The sequence below is a fragment of the Podarcis melisellensis genome, assembly GCF_964234715.1.
Source record: "Podarcis melisellensis genome assembly, chromosome: 9".
Lineage (NCBI taxonomy): Eukaryota > Metazoa > Chordata > Lepidosauria > Squamata > Lacertidae > Podarcis > Podarcis melisellensis.
In genome coordinates this window covers 61,443,182-61,458,334 of record NC_138541.1, presented here as the reverse complement: position 1 = coordinate 61,458,334, position 15,153 = coordinate 61,443,182, and the positions used below count along the sequence as shown (strand labels likewise).

The 15,153-nt window shown below is 43.8% G+C and overlaps 1 protein-coding gene across 1 annotated transcript in view; it reads left to right on the top strand.

The window, feature by feature from the left end:
- Window positions 1-13,947, top strand: part of DTHD1 (death domain containing 1) — a 28,494-nt gene extending 14,547 nt beyond the window's left edge. Inside the window, exons 4-9 of the mRNA XM_081924453.1 lie at window positions 796-1,040; window positions 6,290-6,454; window positions 7,601-7,890; window positions 8,480-8,724; window positions 11,210-11,267; window positions 13,358-13,947. Coding sequence (XP_081780579.1) covers window positions 796-1,040; window positions 6,290-6,454; window positions 7,601-7,890; window positions 8,480-8,724; window positions 11,210-11,267; window positions 13,358-13,707 — 1,353 coding nt within the window. The 3' untranslated portion in view covers window positions 13,708-13,947. The remainder of the gene's footprint in view (window positions 1-795; window positions 1,041-6,289; window positions 6,455-7,600; window positions 7,891-8,479; window positions 8,725-11,209; window positions 11,268-13,357) is intronic.
- The last annotated feature ends 1,206 nt before the right edge of the window (window positions 13,948-15,153 follow it).

The following is a 15,153-nucleotide window of genomic DNA, read 5'->3' as shown; positions in this document are numbered from 1 at the left end:
TCTTCCCACCGCCAGCCTTCAGAACAGCCTTCTGAAGGCTGGCAGTGGGAAGAAAAGCCCTTGTCCCCGTCCCCCCCAGCCTTCAGAAGAGGTCGGGGGACAGACTGTCCCCGGACCTGGTCTGAAGGCGGTTTCCCTAGGAACGCATTAATTGATTTTCAATGCATTCCTATGGGAAACCGTGCATTGCAAGACGAAAAACTCGCAAGATGAAGAGACTTGCGGAACGAATTAATTTCGTCTTGCGAGGCACCACTGTACTTTTTATATAGTCAATATAGGCACAGAGTTAAATTTTTTAACATTTTCTAATGGTGGTGTGCCTCGAGATTTTTTTCATGAAAGAAGTGTGCCTTTGCCCAAAAAAGGTTGGGAAACACTGGCCTAAGCCAATACCTTTTCACTGCTGTAATCAATAAAGTTGTGGCCTTTACTAGCCCATTAACCTTATATCACGTGTCCTTGTGTATTCATTTCACATTGCGGGGGTCGGGTCCTCGAACCACAACCTATTGATACTGTTACAGTGTAACTCATTAAAAGCCGCATGGCATCAATACAGACACATTGTGAAGGTTTTATTTATTAAAACATGCTTCATGTTGACTAATTAAATATAGATAGAATGTCATTTAAAAACATCCTGCTAGAAAGAATATTTGTAACAAGGTGAATTAAAGAGGGTGGGGAAGCATTTATATTTCACTAGTATGAAGGCAAATTTCAGAAATGTAGATTTTTCTGGCAACAAGTGATGCTAAAATCATAAATCATAAAACCACAATATTTATGCAGGTGCAACCAATTGAGCCATCCCTGATTTCCATGTTAAAAACAAAGAACGACATGTATCATTCAGTGGTGTCTACTAGCCCTCTGGTGCATCTGCAACATCCTTCATCGCGGCCATTCAACAAATCCATCACAATTATTCTGCCTTGTCCTCCAAATCAAGAAAAGAAGATGGAAGGAAATGAGAAAGACCAGGGGAGAGCTATGAGTGCATCCATACCCAGAGTTACAACTGTGCATCAATTTCGGTGAGACAAAACAGTTCCTTGGAAACTATGCATTTACATTTATTTTTATTTCTTAAAAATACAACAGACGACATTAAGTTTCCAAGCTTTTAATGGGTTTTTCATAGTATGGTTATTCTTTCCCCCCCCATGCTGTTTTTTAAGTGATTGTTTTTAAAACTTCTCTTATTGTCGATTTTTAATGTATTAAGATGTATGCTTACATCCCAGAGAGCTTTTCTATGCCAAAAGCTGGTATAGGAATATAGTGGTACCTTGGTTCTCAAACTTAATCCGTTCTGAAAGTCCATTCCAAAACCAAAGTGTTCCAAAACCAAGACACACTTTTCCATAGAAAGTAATGCAAAACGGTTTAATCCATTCTAGACTTTTAATAACAACCCCTAAAACAGCAATTTCATATGAATTTTACTATCTAACAAGACCATTGATCCATAAAATGAAAGCAAGAATCAATGTACTGTACTATAAAATAAATAAGAAAGTATTGTAGATAATTAAAATTAAAATAAAATAAAAAATTCTTACCTGCACTGATGATAGTCATTGTTTGAATGGGGGGCTTTTATCCATTCCCACAGTCACACAATCAATCAATCAATCAATCAGTAGCTGCACTGGGTTAAACTCAGTCACAAAAACAAATTAACTGAAAAAGCCCCCAAAACAAAAATGTAAAATAAACAGCAAAAACAAAAGCGCCAAACTTTATCCGTTCCAAAAGTCCATTTGACTTCTGAAATGTTCAAAAACCAAGGTGCAGCTTCTGATTGGTGTAGGTGTCCCGAAAACAATAGCCAACAGCCAAATCGGACGTTCGGCTTCCAAAAAACGTTAGAAAACCAGAACACTTACTTCCCGGTTCTCATCATTTGAGTACCAAGGCATTTGAGAACCAAGGTACCACTGTATTCTTTTTCCCCCATGCCGTTTTTTAAGTGGTGGTTCTCCTGCTGCCAGTTTTTATTGTATTAAGATGTATCCTTACATCCCGGAGACCTTTCCTATGCCGAAAGCTGGTATATGAATATTTTTTTAATGAAACATATAAATATTTCAAACCAGTTCCTGTAGGTACTCACTCTGCAAAGAGGGCAACGTTTTGTGAGTGACAAAGCATCAGATATTACTGGACCCCAGAGCCAATAAGGGGTGCATGGAGGGGTAGGGGAGGGAATAGAACCTTTGGTGGGGGGACAAGTCATGCTCCTTCTGGGGGTAGTTTGTCCACTTCTGGTCCCCACCCTGCACTCAGCTCTCACCTGTGGCTCCTAGAGGCTGTCAGCATGTGACAGCGGCCACACCAAGGGAATGGTTTTGACTGGCCAGCTAAACCAGGTGAGGGTAGCTGATGGGTCTCAAACCCTGCGTGAGTCAGGGTCTTCCCCTGCATGTGAAGACAGGCTCTGGTGGATTGAGTGAAAGGGACCAACAGTGGGACCAATGGTCAAGGAGGTGGTTTCTGCACATGCTGCAGAGAGAAATGAGAAGGGCTCATCAACCTGGGAGTGGAGTTCAACTCTGCTCCTAAACTTCCACTGCCTTGTAGGTGTCAGGCTGTAGGGAATCGGTTTCCTCCCCCCCCCCCCCCGTGGCAGTAGATAAGCAGAACAAAGGAAAGTCTTCTTACCAGTTAGAAACTTTAATAATCACAGCAAGGGAACAAAGAACTCATCTCCTAGAAATGGCGGTGCTCCCACTTAAGGTTCACACCCCCTTCCGTCCCTATTAATCCACATCACTTCTACGTCTTGTAATCTGAGTCTATACCCTCTGTGCTTTGTGTGCTTTCTGTTCTGAGACTTTCTGAGCTCTTCTTGACCTTGGGGAGAGTGGATGAATGCTTTCCAGAGACAATGAATCTGTTAACCCTCTCTCTCCCAGTGTTTCTTCTCCTAGCTGTTCCCCACCCAGTATTTCCCAGCTTCTCCCTTCTGAACTATGACCCTCTGCGAACCACTGTTCCAAATCTATACTGTCCTCCTGCTCCTGGGAAGATTCAGGATCCGGAGCAGGAGCAGGGGGAGGGGGAGGCTCCAACCATTCCTGCTCAGTGTAGCCCTCCTCAGCACAGTCTCTGACAGCAGGACATCTTCAGGAGAAGAAAAGGCTAAAGGATAAACCCTACACAAATTCGGAGTGCAGCCCCTAACACGGTTGGATGGAACCTTGTATGCCTTCTTTTGGCAACACAAGCCAAGCTGGTGCCAAATGTATTGCTCTTCTTTCCTTTGGACCATACCAGCGAGTCTTGTCCTCTGGGCAGCTCAGGACCTCCATACAAAGTTCAGCTCCTCAAGAGCTTCAAAAGCCAGCCTGGAATTTCTCAGCGACCTTTCCTAGGTAGCTTCCGCATTTGATTTGATTTATTTTTCTGTAATCAAATTAGATTCCGCCCCCCCCCCCTCTAAAAATAGCATCCAACCTGCTAAAAGGTGTGGCTTCAGATACATTCCAGAAAGTGGTTTTATTTGAACAAGAGGGATGTACAACAAAACAGTGCAATGTGGAATGCTGCTCTTCTGGATTCCAGTCACTCTGTTCCATTACACGCTGTCCTCTCAGGTTTCCATTTCCCCTGTTAACAGTTGGTTAACAAGGTGAGACTGGAAAGTTCAGTGAATGGTCACAGAAATCGGACAGCGAGAAATATTCGAATATACAACCTTGCAGGCCTTCAAAATAAGCTCCCTCTGATACAATGCACCGTTGACAACGTACGTAGAACTCTTGGAAACCTCTGGAGAAGTCCTCTTTTCATACTGCTTTCAGTTCCCGCATCACAGCAGTTGGATTTATAAAATGTTACAGTTCTCAGTTTTGGAAAGCCAGTGGGGCCGGATCGGGAGAATATGGAGGGTGGGACAACTCAGTAACAATTTCACGTGGAATATGCAATTCTTCCACCATCGTTCGGACGGACTATTGCTGATCCCGCATCAATAACTCACAAACTCTGTCAACATTTGCTTCTGTTCTGCTCATCAACGGTCTGCCATCTTTGATGGTTTTCCACCATTCATGGAAACTCTTAAACCACTCATACACTGTCTTTCGCGTTACAGCTTCAACTCCGTACACAATAGTGAGCATTTCATGGGTTTCCAATGCTGATTGTATATTTCTCGCTGTCTGATTTTTGTGACCATTCACCAAACTTTCTGGTCACACCTTGGATGTTCACTGAGCACATTCAGTCTCCACTGAGCAATTGTTGGGGGGGGGGGTTGCGGTGGAGCAAGTCTCTTCCACTTAGCATTTTTTCAGAAGTGTGTTTTTTTGTATGTTTGTTTGTTTTGTGTTGTTGTGTTGTTGTTTTTTGTACTTCTGTAAATCTTGTGTTTCCTCCAAAACTCCTGACTCTTGTGCATGGGTGGTACAATTTTGGCTACCCAAGCATTAGCACTCAGAACATTAACACTGGAAATAATGTGAAATGCTAGCTTTAACATAGGCCATTCGTGGCAGTTATGGAAACCACCAGCGCTGACTACTAACTAGAAAGGATGCAAGGTTCTAAACAGAAGAGGTTAACTTTTCACTTTGGACAACAGAACTAGCTCAGTTGGTAGAGCATAATACTCTTAATCTCAGGGTTATGGGTTCAAATCCCATGTTGGGCAAAAAAATCCTGGTGGTGGGGGTTGGGCTAGAGGACCCTCATGGTCCCTTCCAACTCTACAATTTTTTGAAAACAGGCTATATAGCAGCTTATACAGAACAACAAACCCCTGTGTTGCAAATTTAACACAACAAACAATACCAGCAATATGAAGACCAGTATGCTAGATAGCACTGCAGTTCTTATTGCATGATATATGTCAGGGAACTGCCATCGGAGAGTCAGGTGGTGGAAGGGCTCAAGGAGGCTAGGAGACCCTCAGATGCTGAGGAAGGAACCAGCAGGGGGAGAGGGAGAGTTCCTGCAGAAACTCAGGCGGAGGGATGGCTCCAAGATGCTTCCAGTGAGAACAGCGGGGAGGGCTCAGGACCTCCACTGGGGACGCCTACTCCGCGCAGGAAACTGTCACGCAAAGAATCCAGACGGAGAGTTTCCGTTAAGGAACTCTTATGTTGGCGTAAATTCCGGAAGCGCCCACTGACGGATTCTGCCAGCGATTGAGGTAGCCATGCACCCATGGCTCCGCGGACTGGGAGAGTTTAGAAACTGATTTGCAGAGCCTGGAGGGCTTAAACGCTTACGCACGAGTAGCCCCCTAATCCCATCACAATATACCTGATTTAGTACAACAAAAACAAAATGTGTACACTTGTAAATTCTCTAATATATTAGAAATCAAATGAACACACGTCTGTCAATCTTTGAAAGTCCGTAGAAGTATAATAAGTCTATAGATGAAACAAAGTAATAGATGCTATCCTGTGGGCAAAGCGATAAAACATTTTTTAGGCGTTCATGGTGCCGAAGTAGTAAGTGAATAACAACGTAGGACAGTGATCCCGGCTAATCTGACTGTTTCGCATGAATCTTCTTCAGCACAACTACAAAAGAATTCAAATATGAAACAAGGACATGTGTACATGAAAACTATATAAACGTCACACATTACAACCCATATGCTACAACTACAATAAGAAGAACAAAGATTGACAGACATGTGTTCATTTGATTTCAAATATATTAGAGAATTTACAAGTGTACACATTTTGTTTTTGTTGTACTAAATAATGTATAAAGGTAAAGGGACCCCTGACCATTAGGCCCAGTCGTGACCGACTCTGGGGTTGCTGCACTCATTTCGCTTTATTGGCCGAGGGAGCCGGCGTACAGCTTCCGGGTCATGTGGCCAGCATGACTAAGCTGCTTCTGGCGAACCAGAGCAGCGCACGGAAACACTGTTTACCTTCCCACCAGAGCGGTACCTATTTATCTACTTGCACTTTGACATGCTTTTGAACTGCTAGGTTGGCAGGAGCTGGGACCAAGCAATGGGAGCTCACCCCGTTGCGGGGATTTGAACCGCCAACCTTCTGATCGGTAAATCCTAGGCTCTGTGGTTTAACCCACAGTGCCACCCGTGTCCCTAAATCATGTATATCATGCAATAAAAATTGCAGTGCTATCTAGTATACTGGTCTTCGTGTTGCGTGTATTGTTTGTTGTTGTATATAGCAGCTTATGCTATTTTACAGAAAGAGATTTTCAGATTCTCATAAGTGTTTTAATTTCCAGAAAGGTGTGGTTGCTGTTGTTTTTAAAGTAACTATTGAGTCTTGTGATTCTCCAGAGCAATGAGTGCCTCTCCGAGAAAGCATGGGGAAAATCTCCACGAATCCTTAAAATTACTGGGGTACAGAAGCAGAGAAGAGGAATGGGCCGTGTTGGATGAGATCGCAGTGCAAAATGCAAGGAATGGCCTTGTGTCGTTTGAACTGGACGAGCCCTTAGACAGGTGAGACAAAACCAAATCCTTTCCATCTGCAGATGTGGCAGTGGCTTTGCTGGGAATGGGGCTAAACCATCATCGCACTGCATCCATCTTCACTCTTGGCTTGGTAATGTCTAAATATGGCTCAGCTCCCATTTGCATAAGAAAGTCACCACAGTGAGGTTATAGAAAATGAATGAAGGAATGTGAGAACCAGCCCTGAAATTCACAGTGTACCATGTGTTGGACACACTTCAGATTTATTTATTTTTAATAAATTCTTTAATCGAATGATGTCCCTTCTTAATATATTTAAACACGGAGATGGTAGAATGTATAGAGAAATGTTCTTGATCTATGTATCAGATAATCAAAGTACAGTGGTACCTCAGGTTACATACGCTTCAGGTTACATGCACTTCAGGTTACAGACTCTGCTAACCCAGAAATAGTACCTCGGGTTAAGAACTTTGCTTCAGGTTGAGAACAGAAATTGTGCTCTGGTGGCGTGGCAGCAGCAGGAGGCCCCATTAGCTAAAGTGGTGCTTCAGGTTAAGAACAGTTTCAGGTTAAGTACAGACCTCCGGAACGAATTAAGTACTTAACCCGAGGTACCACTGTATAGGTTCTAGTTTGTATACGTAATAGCCAGGGACCCCGGCCTATGAATTAACTCCAAGAATTATAACATGTCGTTTGGAGGTACTGTATTTGTTTATTGTAAGAATATGTCTAATTTTTAAATGGGATTAAGGGTGTCATTTATAAATCCGCTCCCAACTGATGTTGCTTTCTTTAATATGAAATCTTGGATCTGATTTACATCCTATTCCCTTTGAAAATGTGTTTTTTGGGGGGCGGGGCTATTGGGTTGTTGTTTTTATTTTTATTATGTATTTTGTGGTTTTATATCTTGATTTTATTCTGTGAACTGCCCTGAGACCCCAGGGCATAGGACAGTATATAAATTCAATAACAATAACAACAATAATAATAATAATAATAATATTGCACCAATGAAATGGTTGAACGTAGTGAAATGGTTTTCCTAGTGACTTGACGCAAATGAAAACTGCATCGATCGCAACTGACAGTTTTGTTTGTTTGCTTCAGCCCAAGAACACACGTTCAGATCCACATATATTTTCTTTCTCTCTTTTAAAAATGCAGCTTCATTATCCTTCGCCTGTCCTCTACTGTGGATAACACACATTTAGTTCAGCTTGTTAAAAATATGGAGAAAGATATCTACACCACGATGGTGAAAGTGGTGCTCTATCGGAAAAAAGAAGATCCATACAAGGTCGCTGTCTTACTCGTTCCATCCAAGGAACTGAACTTGGAGCTGCAGGGACTGCGTGAAGAAGGTTTCTCTGGTCCTCCTGATCCCTCTCAGCAGTTCAAGCTGAGAGAAGGGGAGCAGGTTTATTTTAGATTTAGCGGAAATATCCATGCTTCAGGTAAATCTGTTTCCTGCTGCACAACTACATTCCATGGAAGTGGCCCATTCTGAAGGGTACAAATGCACGAGGGGGTAACCCTGTCCCTGTCGCCTCCCACTGTGGCCCTACAAGCCTTATGTCTGGGCTGCATGTGAATGCACACAGTGTACTAATAGATGAACACACCTAGGACTCAGCGACATTAGGAAAGAAACAGCGATTTGAATGCGCTATAAACACACAACACCAGATGGCGCCAGAGAGCAGGAAATTAAAAAACACAGTTTTCCATAGGGATTTTTTTTCTTTGTTAAAACAATCTAATTTCTGCCTGTGTTTAGATACACCCATAGAGGTCCTCTAAAGAAGGGAGGAGCTGTAGGTTCATACAGCCCCTTCAGAATGTGTGGGTGGTGGTGGAGGAGAGCAGTTGTCGCATTCGGGCATCGAGGAGAGAATGATTGACGGGAGCTACAGCCAATGAGAAGGAGGACTTATTTTGAGTGCTAAAAAATCAAGCGTGCAACATTGGTGAATACTGAACCGTTGCGCCAACTAAATCTTCTCTCCTTCCCCCAACTTTCTCTTCCCCATGGCGTATATTCAGATGATGGGGCGGCCTTTGGAAAAAGCTACAAGCTTACTTTTCATGCGCAGAGAAAGCCACGGCTTGACCTTCAAATCAAGGAGGTGGATGAATTTGGCAATTACAGCTCACCGCATTACAAAGGAACCGCCTTGTTCTACAAAGTGAGCAAAGAAGCCATTGCTAAAAGCTGGGAACAGCCTCTTTTGCCTGAAGGCCACCAGCAGGAAGACCTTGTCTGCAAATTGGCTCTAACCTTGCCAAAAGTAAGTCGTTTACCCACATTCTCAATTTATTTATTTATTTATTTTCTTTATTGAATTTATATATAGTGGTACCTCAGGTTACATATGATTCAGGTTACATAGGCTTCAGGTTACAGACTCCGCTAACCCAGAAATAGTGCTTCAGGTTAAGAACTTTGCTTCAGGATGAGAACAGAAAACGTGCTCCAGTGGTGCGGCAGCAGCGGGAGGCCCCATTAGCTAAAGTGTTGCTTCAGGTTAAGAACAGTTTCAGGTTAAGTACGGACCTCCAGAACAAATTAAGTACTTAACCTGAGGTACCACTGTACTGCCCTATACCCGCAGGTCTCAGGGCGATTCACAGAATAAAACCAAGATATACAAAATGCATAATAAAAATAAAAACAACAACCCAATTGCACTCCCCCCCACCCCCAAAAAACACATTTTAAAAAGGCATAGGATGTCAAACAGATCAACCAAAGGCCTGGTTAAAAAGGGAATGTTTTTGCCTGGTGACTAAAGGTGTATAGTGAAGGCACCAGGTGAACTTCCCTGGGGAGATCATTCCACAGATGGGGAGCCACTGCAGAGAAGGCCCCTTTCTCATGTTGCCACCCTCTGGACCTCTCGAGGAGGAGACACACGAAGGAGGCCCTCAGAAGATGATTTTGGGGTCTGGGTAGGTTCATAAAGAAAGAGTCGGTCCTTGAGGTATTGTGGTCCTGAGCCATTTATAGCTTTATAGGTCAAAACCAGCACTTTGAATTGGGCCCAGAAACTAACTGGTAGCCGGTACAGTCAGACCAGGATGGATATAATATTCTCAAACTGTCTTGCTCCGGTGAGCAACCTGGCCACTGAATTCTGCACCAGCTGAAGTTTCCGAGCTGTCTTCTGAGGCAGCCCTGCATATAACGCATTGCAGTAATCAAACCTTGAGGTTACCAGAGCATAGACAACAGTAGTTAGACTATCCCTGTCCAGATAGGGGCGAAGCAAGTGTTCATCTTTCATAAAAGGAGGGATAAAACTCTTTTGGGGGGGGGTATGTTGTGCACACTGCAAGTCCGCCACAAAGCAAAACACACTTCAGTCTTTCAGCCCTGCACCGTCTCTTACATTTAATGCTGTCTCTCATCCAGCAAATTCCTGGATATGATCAGCATTCATTGGCAGGTCCCTCCTCCTTGCAACTTAAAAGTGGGGAGATGGGCAGCAGGAAGGGGGTGCGGTAGCCAACTTTCCCCTAACCCGCTCCCCCCCCCAAAAAAAAAATATATGACAAAAATGCACCTTGGGGAAGGGATTGTGGGTGGAGAGATAGCAGGCAGCTGAGGGAAGCCCTTCAGTGGGCAGAAAATGGCACAAAGGGCCATTTTATCTTTTTATCTTTTCCCTCCCTCTTGCTTGGCAAGAGGTGAGCTGCACTGTATCGTTTGTAGCTGTAGACAGAGGCCCAAGGGCAATTTTCTTCTAACCACTGTTGAGCAGGAAAAAAAGATATTTGCACAGCTCACCTGACACATCCACGGGGAAATTAAGGTGAAGAAGACCTTGATTATGCTGTGATGTAAGGGCTTCCTATACAATGGTACCTTGGTTCCCAAACGCCTTGGTTCCCAAACGCCGAAAACCCAGAAGTACGCGTTCCGGTTTTCAAACTTTTTCGGAAGCCAAACGTCCTATGCGGCTGTCGGCTATTGTTTCCGGGGCGCCTGCACCAATCAGAAGCTGAGCCTTGGTTTTCAAACGTTTTGCAAGTCAAACGGACTTCCAGAATGGATTAAGTTTGGCGCTTTCGTTTTTGCTATTTATTTTGCTTTTTTGAGGCTTTTTCAGATAATTTGTTTTTGTGACTGTGTGGAACCCAGTTCAGCTACTGATTGACTGATTGTGTGACTGCGGAAATGGATAAAAGCCTCCCCTCCATCAGTGCAGGGAAGAAGAAGAAAAATCATTTTAATTTTTATCATCTACAATACTGTTTTATTTATTTTATAGTACAGTACATTAATTCTTGCTTTCATTTTATGGATCAATGGTCTCGTTAGATAGTAAAATTCATGTTCAATTGCTGTTTTAGGGGTTGTTTGTTTAGGGGGGAAAGTGTGCCTTGGTTTTGGAACGCTTTGGTTTTGGAACAGACTTCCGGAACGGATTAAGTTTGAGAACCAAGGTACCACTGTAGATGAAAAACAGTCTGCTCACACTGGGGGTGGGGAAAATCCTTCCGGCCACCTTTCCCCTCTCAGTTACCAGCAGCAGACTCCATATTGGGAAGCCAGGAACCCAAACTGCTCCATCCTGCCAGCTGAAAATGTAATCTACAAGCATATGTATCTTAATCTATACAGCTTCAACAATGTCATTAGTTTTTTGGTCTTTAGCACGAATGCCCCCATCTCCTTTGCTAAAGCAACACTGACTATTGTTTGCTTCATGTTTGCTTCTCTGATCCCTCAGTCATTATTGTTTCCCTCTCTGAACACCTTTTCTTGTACAGAGGGAAAAGCTTATCGTTCGTCCACAGAGCACAAAAATAATGTCAACTGATTCATCAGGTAAGAAGACTCCCTACTCCCACCTAGAGATGGAAAGGCCTGAGGGGAAACCAGAAAAATGGAGGGGGGAACCATTTTGTTCTGGAAAAAAATGAAAAAAAGGGTGTGGAATGTTCAAACTATATCAAGCTTTTGTTATTTTTTTTCAATTTTGGCAGAAAAAAACGGCTTTGGAAAATCCTGGGTTTTTTCCCTATTTTTTTCGGGGGGGTTTGCAGGCCTTCCCATTTCTACTCCCACCCCAGCAAATGGTATGCCACGTTTTCACTCATGTTTCCTCTGAAATCATACCCTGTGAATTTAAGGACTGTCTGAATCCTAGCCGAGTATCAACAGGATATGATGAAGGGTGGATCACAATTCTGGATCACATTCCCAGTGTTCTTAGTGTTTTAACCTCAGGGCTGAATGCCATGTTATTCATTCAGCTTGTGTCTTCAAGTCCTAGGGGGAATCTAAATGTAAAGGTAAAGGACTCCTGACAGTTAAGTCCAGTTGCGAACGACTCTAGTGTTGCAGCACTCAACTCGTTTTACTGGCCGAGGGAGCCGACGTTTGTCAGCAGACTGTTTTTCCAGGTCATGTGGCCAGTATGATTAAGCCGCTTCTGGTGAAACCAGAGCTGCGCACGGAAATGCCGTTTACCTTCCGCCAGAGTGGTACCTATTTATCTACTTGCACTTTGATGTGCTTTTGAACTGCTAGGTGGGCAGGAGCAGGGACTGAGCAACGGGAGCTCACCCCCTCGCGGGGATTCGAACCACCGACCTTCTGATCAGCAAGCCCAAGGCTCAGTGGTTTACACCACAGCGCCACCCTCATCTCTAGGTGGAATCTAGACACATATAAAAAACGCTGTGGAAATGCTTTTTAAAATAGCGTTTAAAAATATATATAGTATTGCCCCAAATATAAGCTGCACCTTTTTGCAAATTCCTACTGTGAAAAGTTAAAGTGTGGCTTACATTCGGAACTGAGCGCTTTGCGCCTGCCTCCTGGCACTACTGCCCTGAATGGGGGACAGGGGCAGCTGGCGCTGGCATGAGGAGGTAGTGCCAGGAGGCAGGCCACACCCACAAATAAGCCTTGAGTTTTAAAGGTGCGGCTTATTTGTGGGTGCGGCTTATATTCGGGCCAATACGGTATATTGCATTTGCCGTAAGCTCACAATCGCCATCTAATGTCACATTTGTATAGTGCACTTAAAACGCACCTAAAATGTTTTATTTGCAGCTGTATAGCTGAGTCCCTCATGGCTGCTTCTTAGCTGCAAAATAGCTGCCAGAGGAGCACATGTTTTACAAAGGAAAAATGGCAGGTGCTAGGTGCCTTCCATTATCCCCTGTTTTTCTTTCTTCCTGTGTGACTTCAACAGCACTTTGCACAGGTGGCGCAGCAATGGCCCTGAAAAGAGATGTGATGATTGTGCAACAGGCTATTGTGTGGTTGTGGTTTGTTTAATAAATAGCAGCCACCAATAGGGTAGAGAGTGAATATGAATCAGGACTACACTGAGGGGAGAGAGCGGAACAGGTTTTAACCATTTGTCCCCACTGTGGTCCTGATCTAAGTTAGGTCCACCACAGAGCTGCAACCACAGCAAAGCCAAGCAACCGAAAAATCATTGTGCAAAAATGCCAGTTGTGCGATTGTCGCCATGTCGGTTTTGTATCTCCACCTGCTCTGCCCTTTCTTTCAAGAAGCAAAGAGGCTTAATTTCCTTCAAATCTTTTAAGCTTATGATTTCTTCAATCCTTTAAAATACGATTCAGTGCCTTTAAAACAAAACCCTTAGCCACAAACTAGATTTAATGAACACTAACATCAGAGTGCTCTCTAAATTGATATAGTCTTTTATATACTAACCTTTTATGCACTTTGACTTCCGTTTAATGCTTCTAACCCTTCTTTTAGACTCTTTTCATTTCTTTCAGATTCTTATAGTTTTTTATATATACCTTCTGTTTCAATACTTTTTAGCTTTCCGAAACATTTTACAGATTCTAAATGATTGTACCCTACCCTACTTATGCTGGTCTACGATCGTAATAAAGATTTGATGATGACTGTCTTAATATTTTTACTTGCAGATGCACTGTGGGACAATTTACTGTACTGGCTGTCACATGAGCTGTCGGAAGATAATGCTTCTTGCCTCGCTCTCTGTCTGCCTCTCCACCGAAGCACTCTTCCATTTATTAAACTGAAGTGCCCTGATAATCTCACCGAGCAGATCTATGAGTTCCTGTGCTTCTGGAAAAGGAATCTTCCACGATCTGCTGACAAGCTCCAACTCCTCTCCCGCTATCTCTATAAAAGCGGCAGAAGCGATCTTGTTGAGGATCTCCGGTTCAAATGGGAGAGCAAAGTTTTCTGGAGGAAAACTCATTGTCACCCTGATTTCTTTAGTAGGCCAGTTGGGGATGGAGAGTCTATGTAATTGTCTTTTTTCCTCTACTCTTTCTGAACGACTGCTTCATTTAAGTTATGAAAAATGGAAACCATTCAGGAGGGAGATGTCAATAGCTAGATACGTATATTTTAACACTGCTTCATTTGCTCGGCAGTACATTTCTCTGCCAGGCCTGTAGACAGAAATTATACCTATGTGTGGTTTTGATGGGCACCCAAAAATCCACGGGGTCACTGCGTACTTGTCAGCAAAGTTTTACTCAGAGCAGACATACCGTATTTTTCGCTCTATAAGACGCACCAGACCACAAGACGCACCTAGTTTTTGGAGGAGGAAAACAAGAAAAAAATATTCTGAATCTCAGAAGCCAGAACAGCAAGAGGGATCCCTCTTGCTGTTCTGGCTTCTGGGATAGCTGCACAGCCTGCATTCTCTCCATAAGACGCACACACATTTCCCTTTACTTTTTAGGAGGGAAAAAGTGAGTCTTATAGAGCCAAAAATACGGTATTTAAATTAATGAACATTACGAACTTTGGCTTACAGTGGTACCTCGGGTTAAGTACAGTATTTTTCGCCCCATAGGGCACACCGGCCCATGGGGCGCACCTAGTTTTTTTGGGGGGAAATAAAGAAAAAAAATTATTCCCCCCCCCCAGGTGTGGGGCTGGGGCGGGGGAAGCCCGAGCTTCCCCTGACCCAGCCCCCAAAACAGGCTGCTCTCCGCAAGCCGTGGGAAGGCTCCCGCGGCTTGCACAGAGCTACCCGAAGCCCGGGCGCGACTGCTCAGCGCACCCAGGCTTCGGGGTGCAGGCAGCTCTCTGCAAGCCGTGGGAGCCCGGCGGGAACTCCCGCGGGCTCCCAAGGCTTGCGGATAGCTTCCTGAAGCCTGCATTCGCCCCATAGGACGCACACACATTCCCCCTTCATTTTTGAAGGAGAAAAAGTGCGTCCTATAGGGCAAAAAATACGGTACTTAATTCGTTCTGGAGGTCCGTACTTAACCTGAAACTGTTCTTAACCTGAAACACCACTTAAGCTAATGGGGCCTCCTGCCGCTGCTGCGCCACTGGAGCACGATTTCTGTTCTCATCCTGAAGCAAAGTTCTTAATCTGAAGCACTATTTCTGGGTTACCACTGTATTAATAGGTCTGAGTAAAACCTAGTTGAATACAGTGGAACATCGGTTGTCAAACACTTCAGAAGCCAAACAATTCAGAAGCCAAACGCAGACAATCCAGAAGTGAATGCTTCCGTTTTCAAACGCGGCTTGGAAGCCGAATTGCTTCCGAGGCATGTTTCTCCATTTTTTAAAAGGAATTTGCTGACCGGCCATTGCACCTCAGTTGTTGAACGTTTCAGAAGTTGAACGGTCTTCCGGAATGGATTACGTTTGACAACCGAGGTTCCACTGTACCACTCATTGCAAGCAACCGTAAAAGCAGCTTAATGTATTTATATTAAGGATTGCA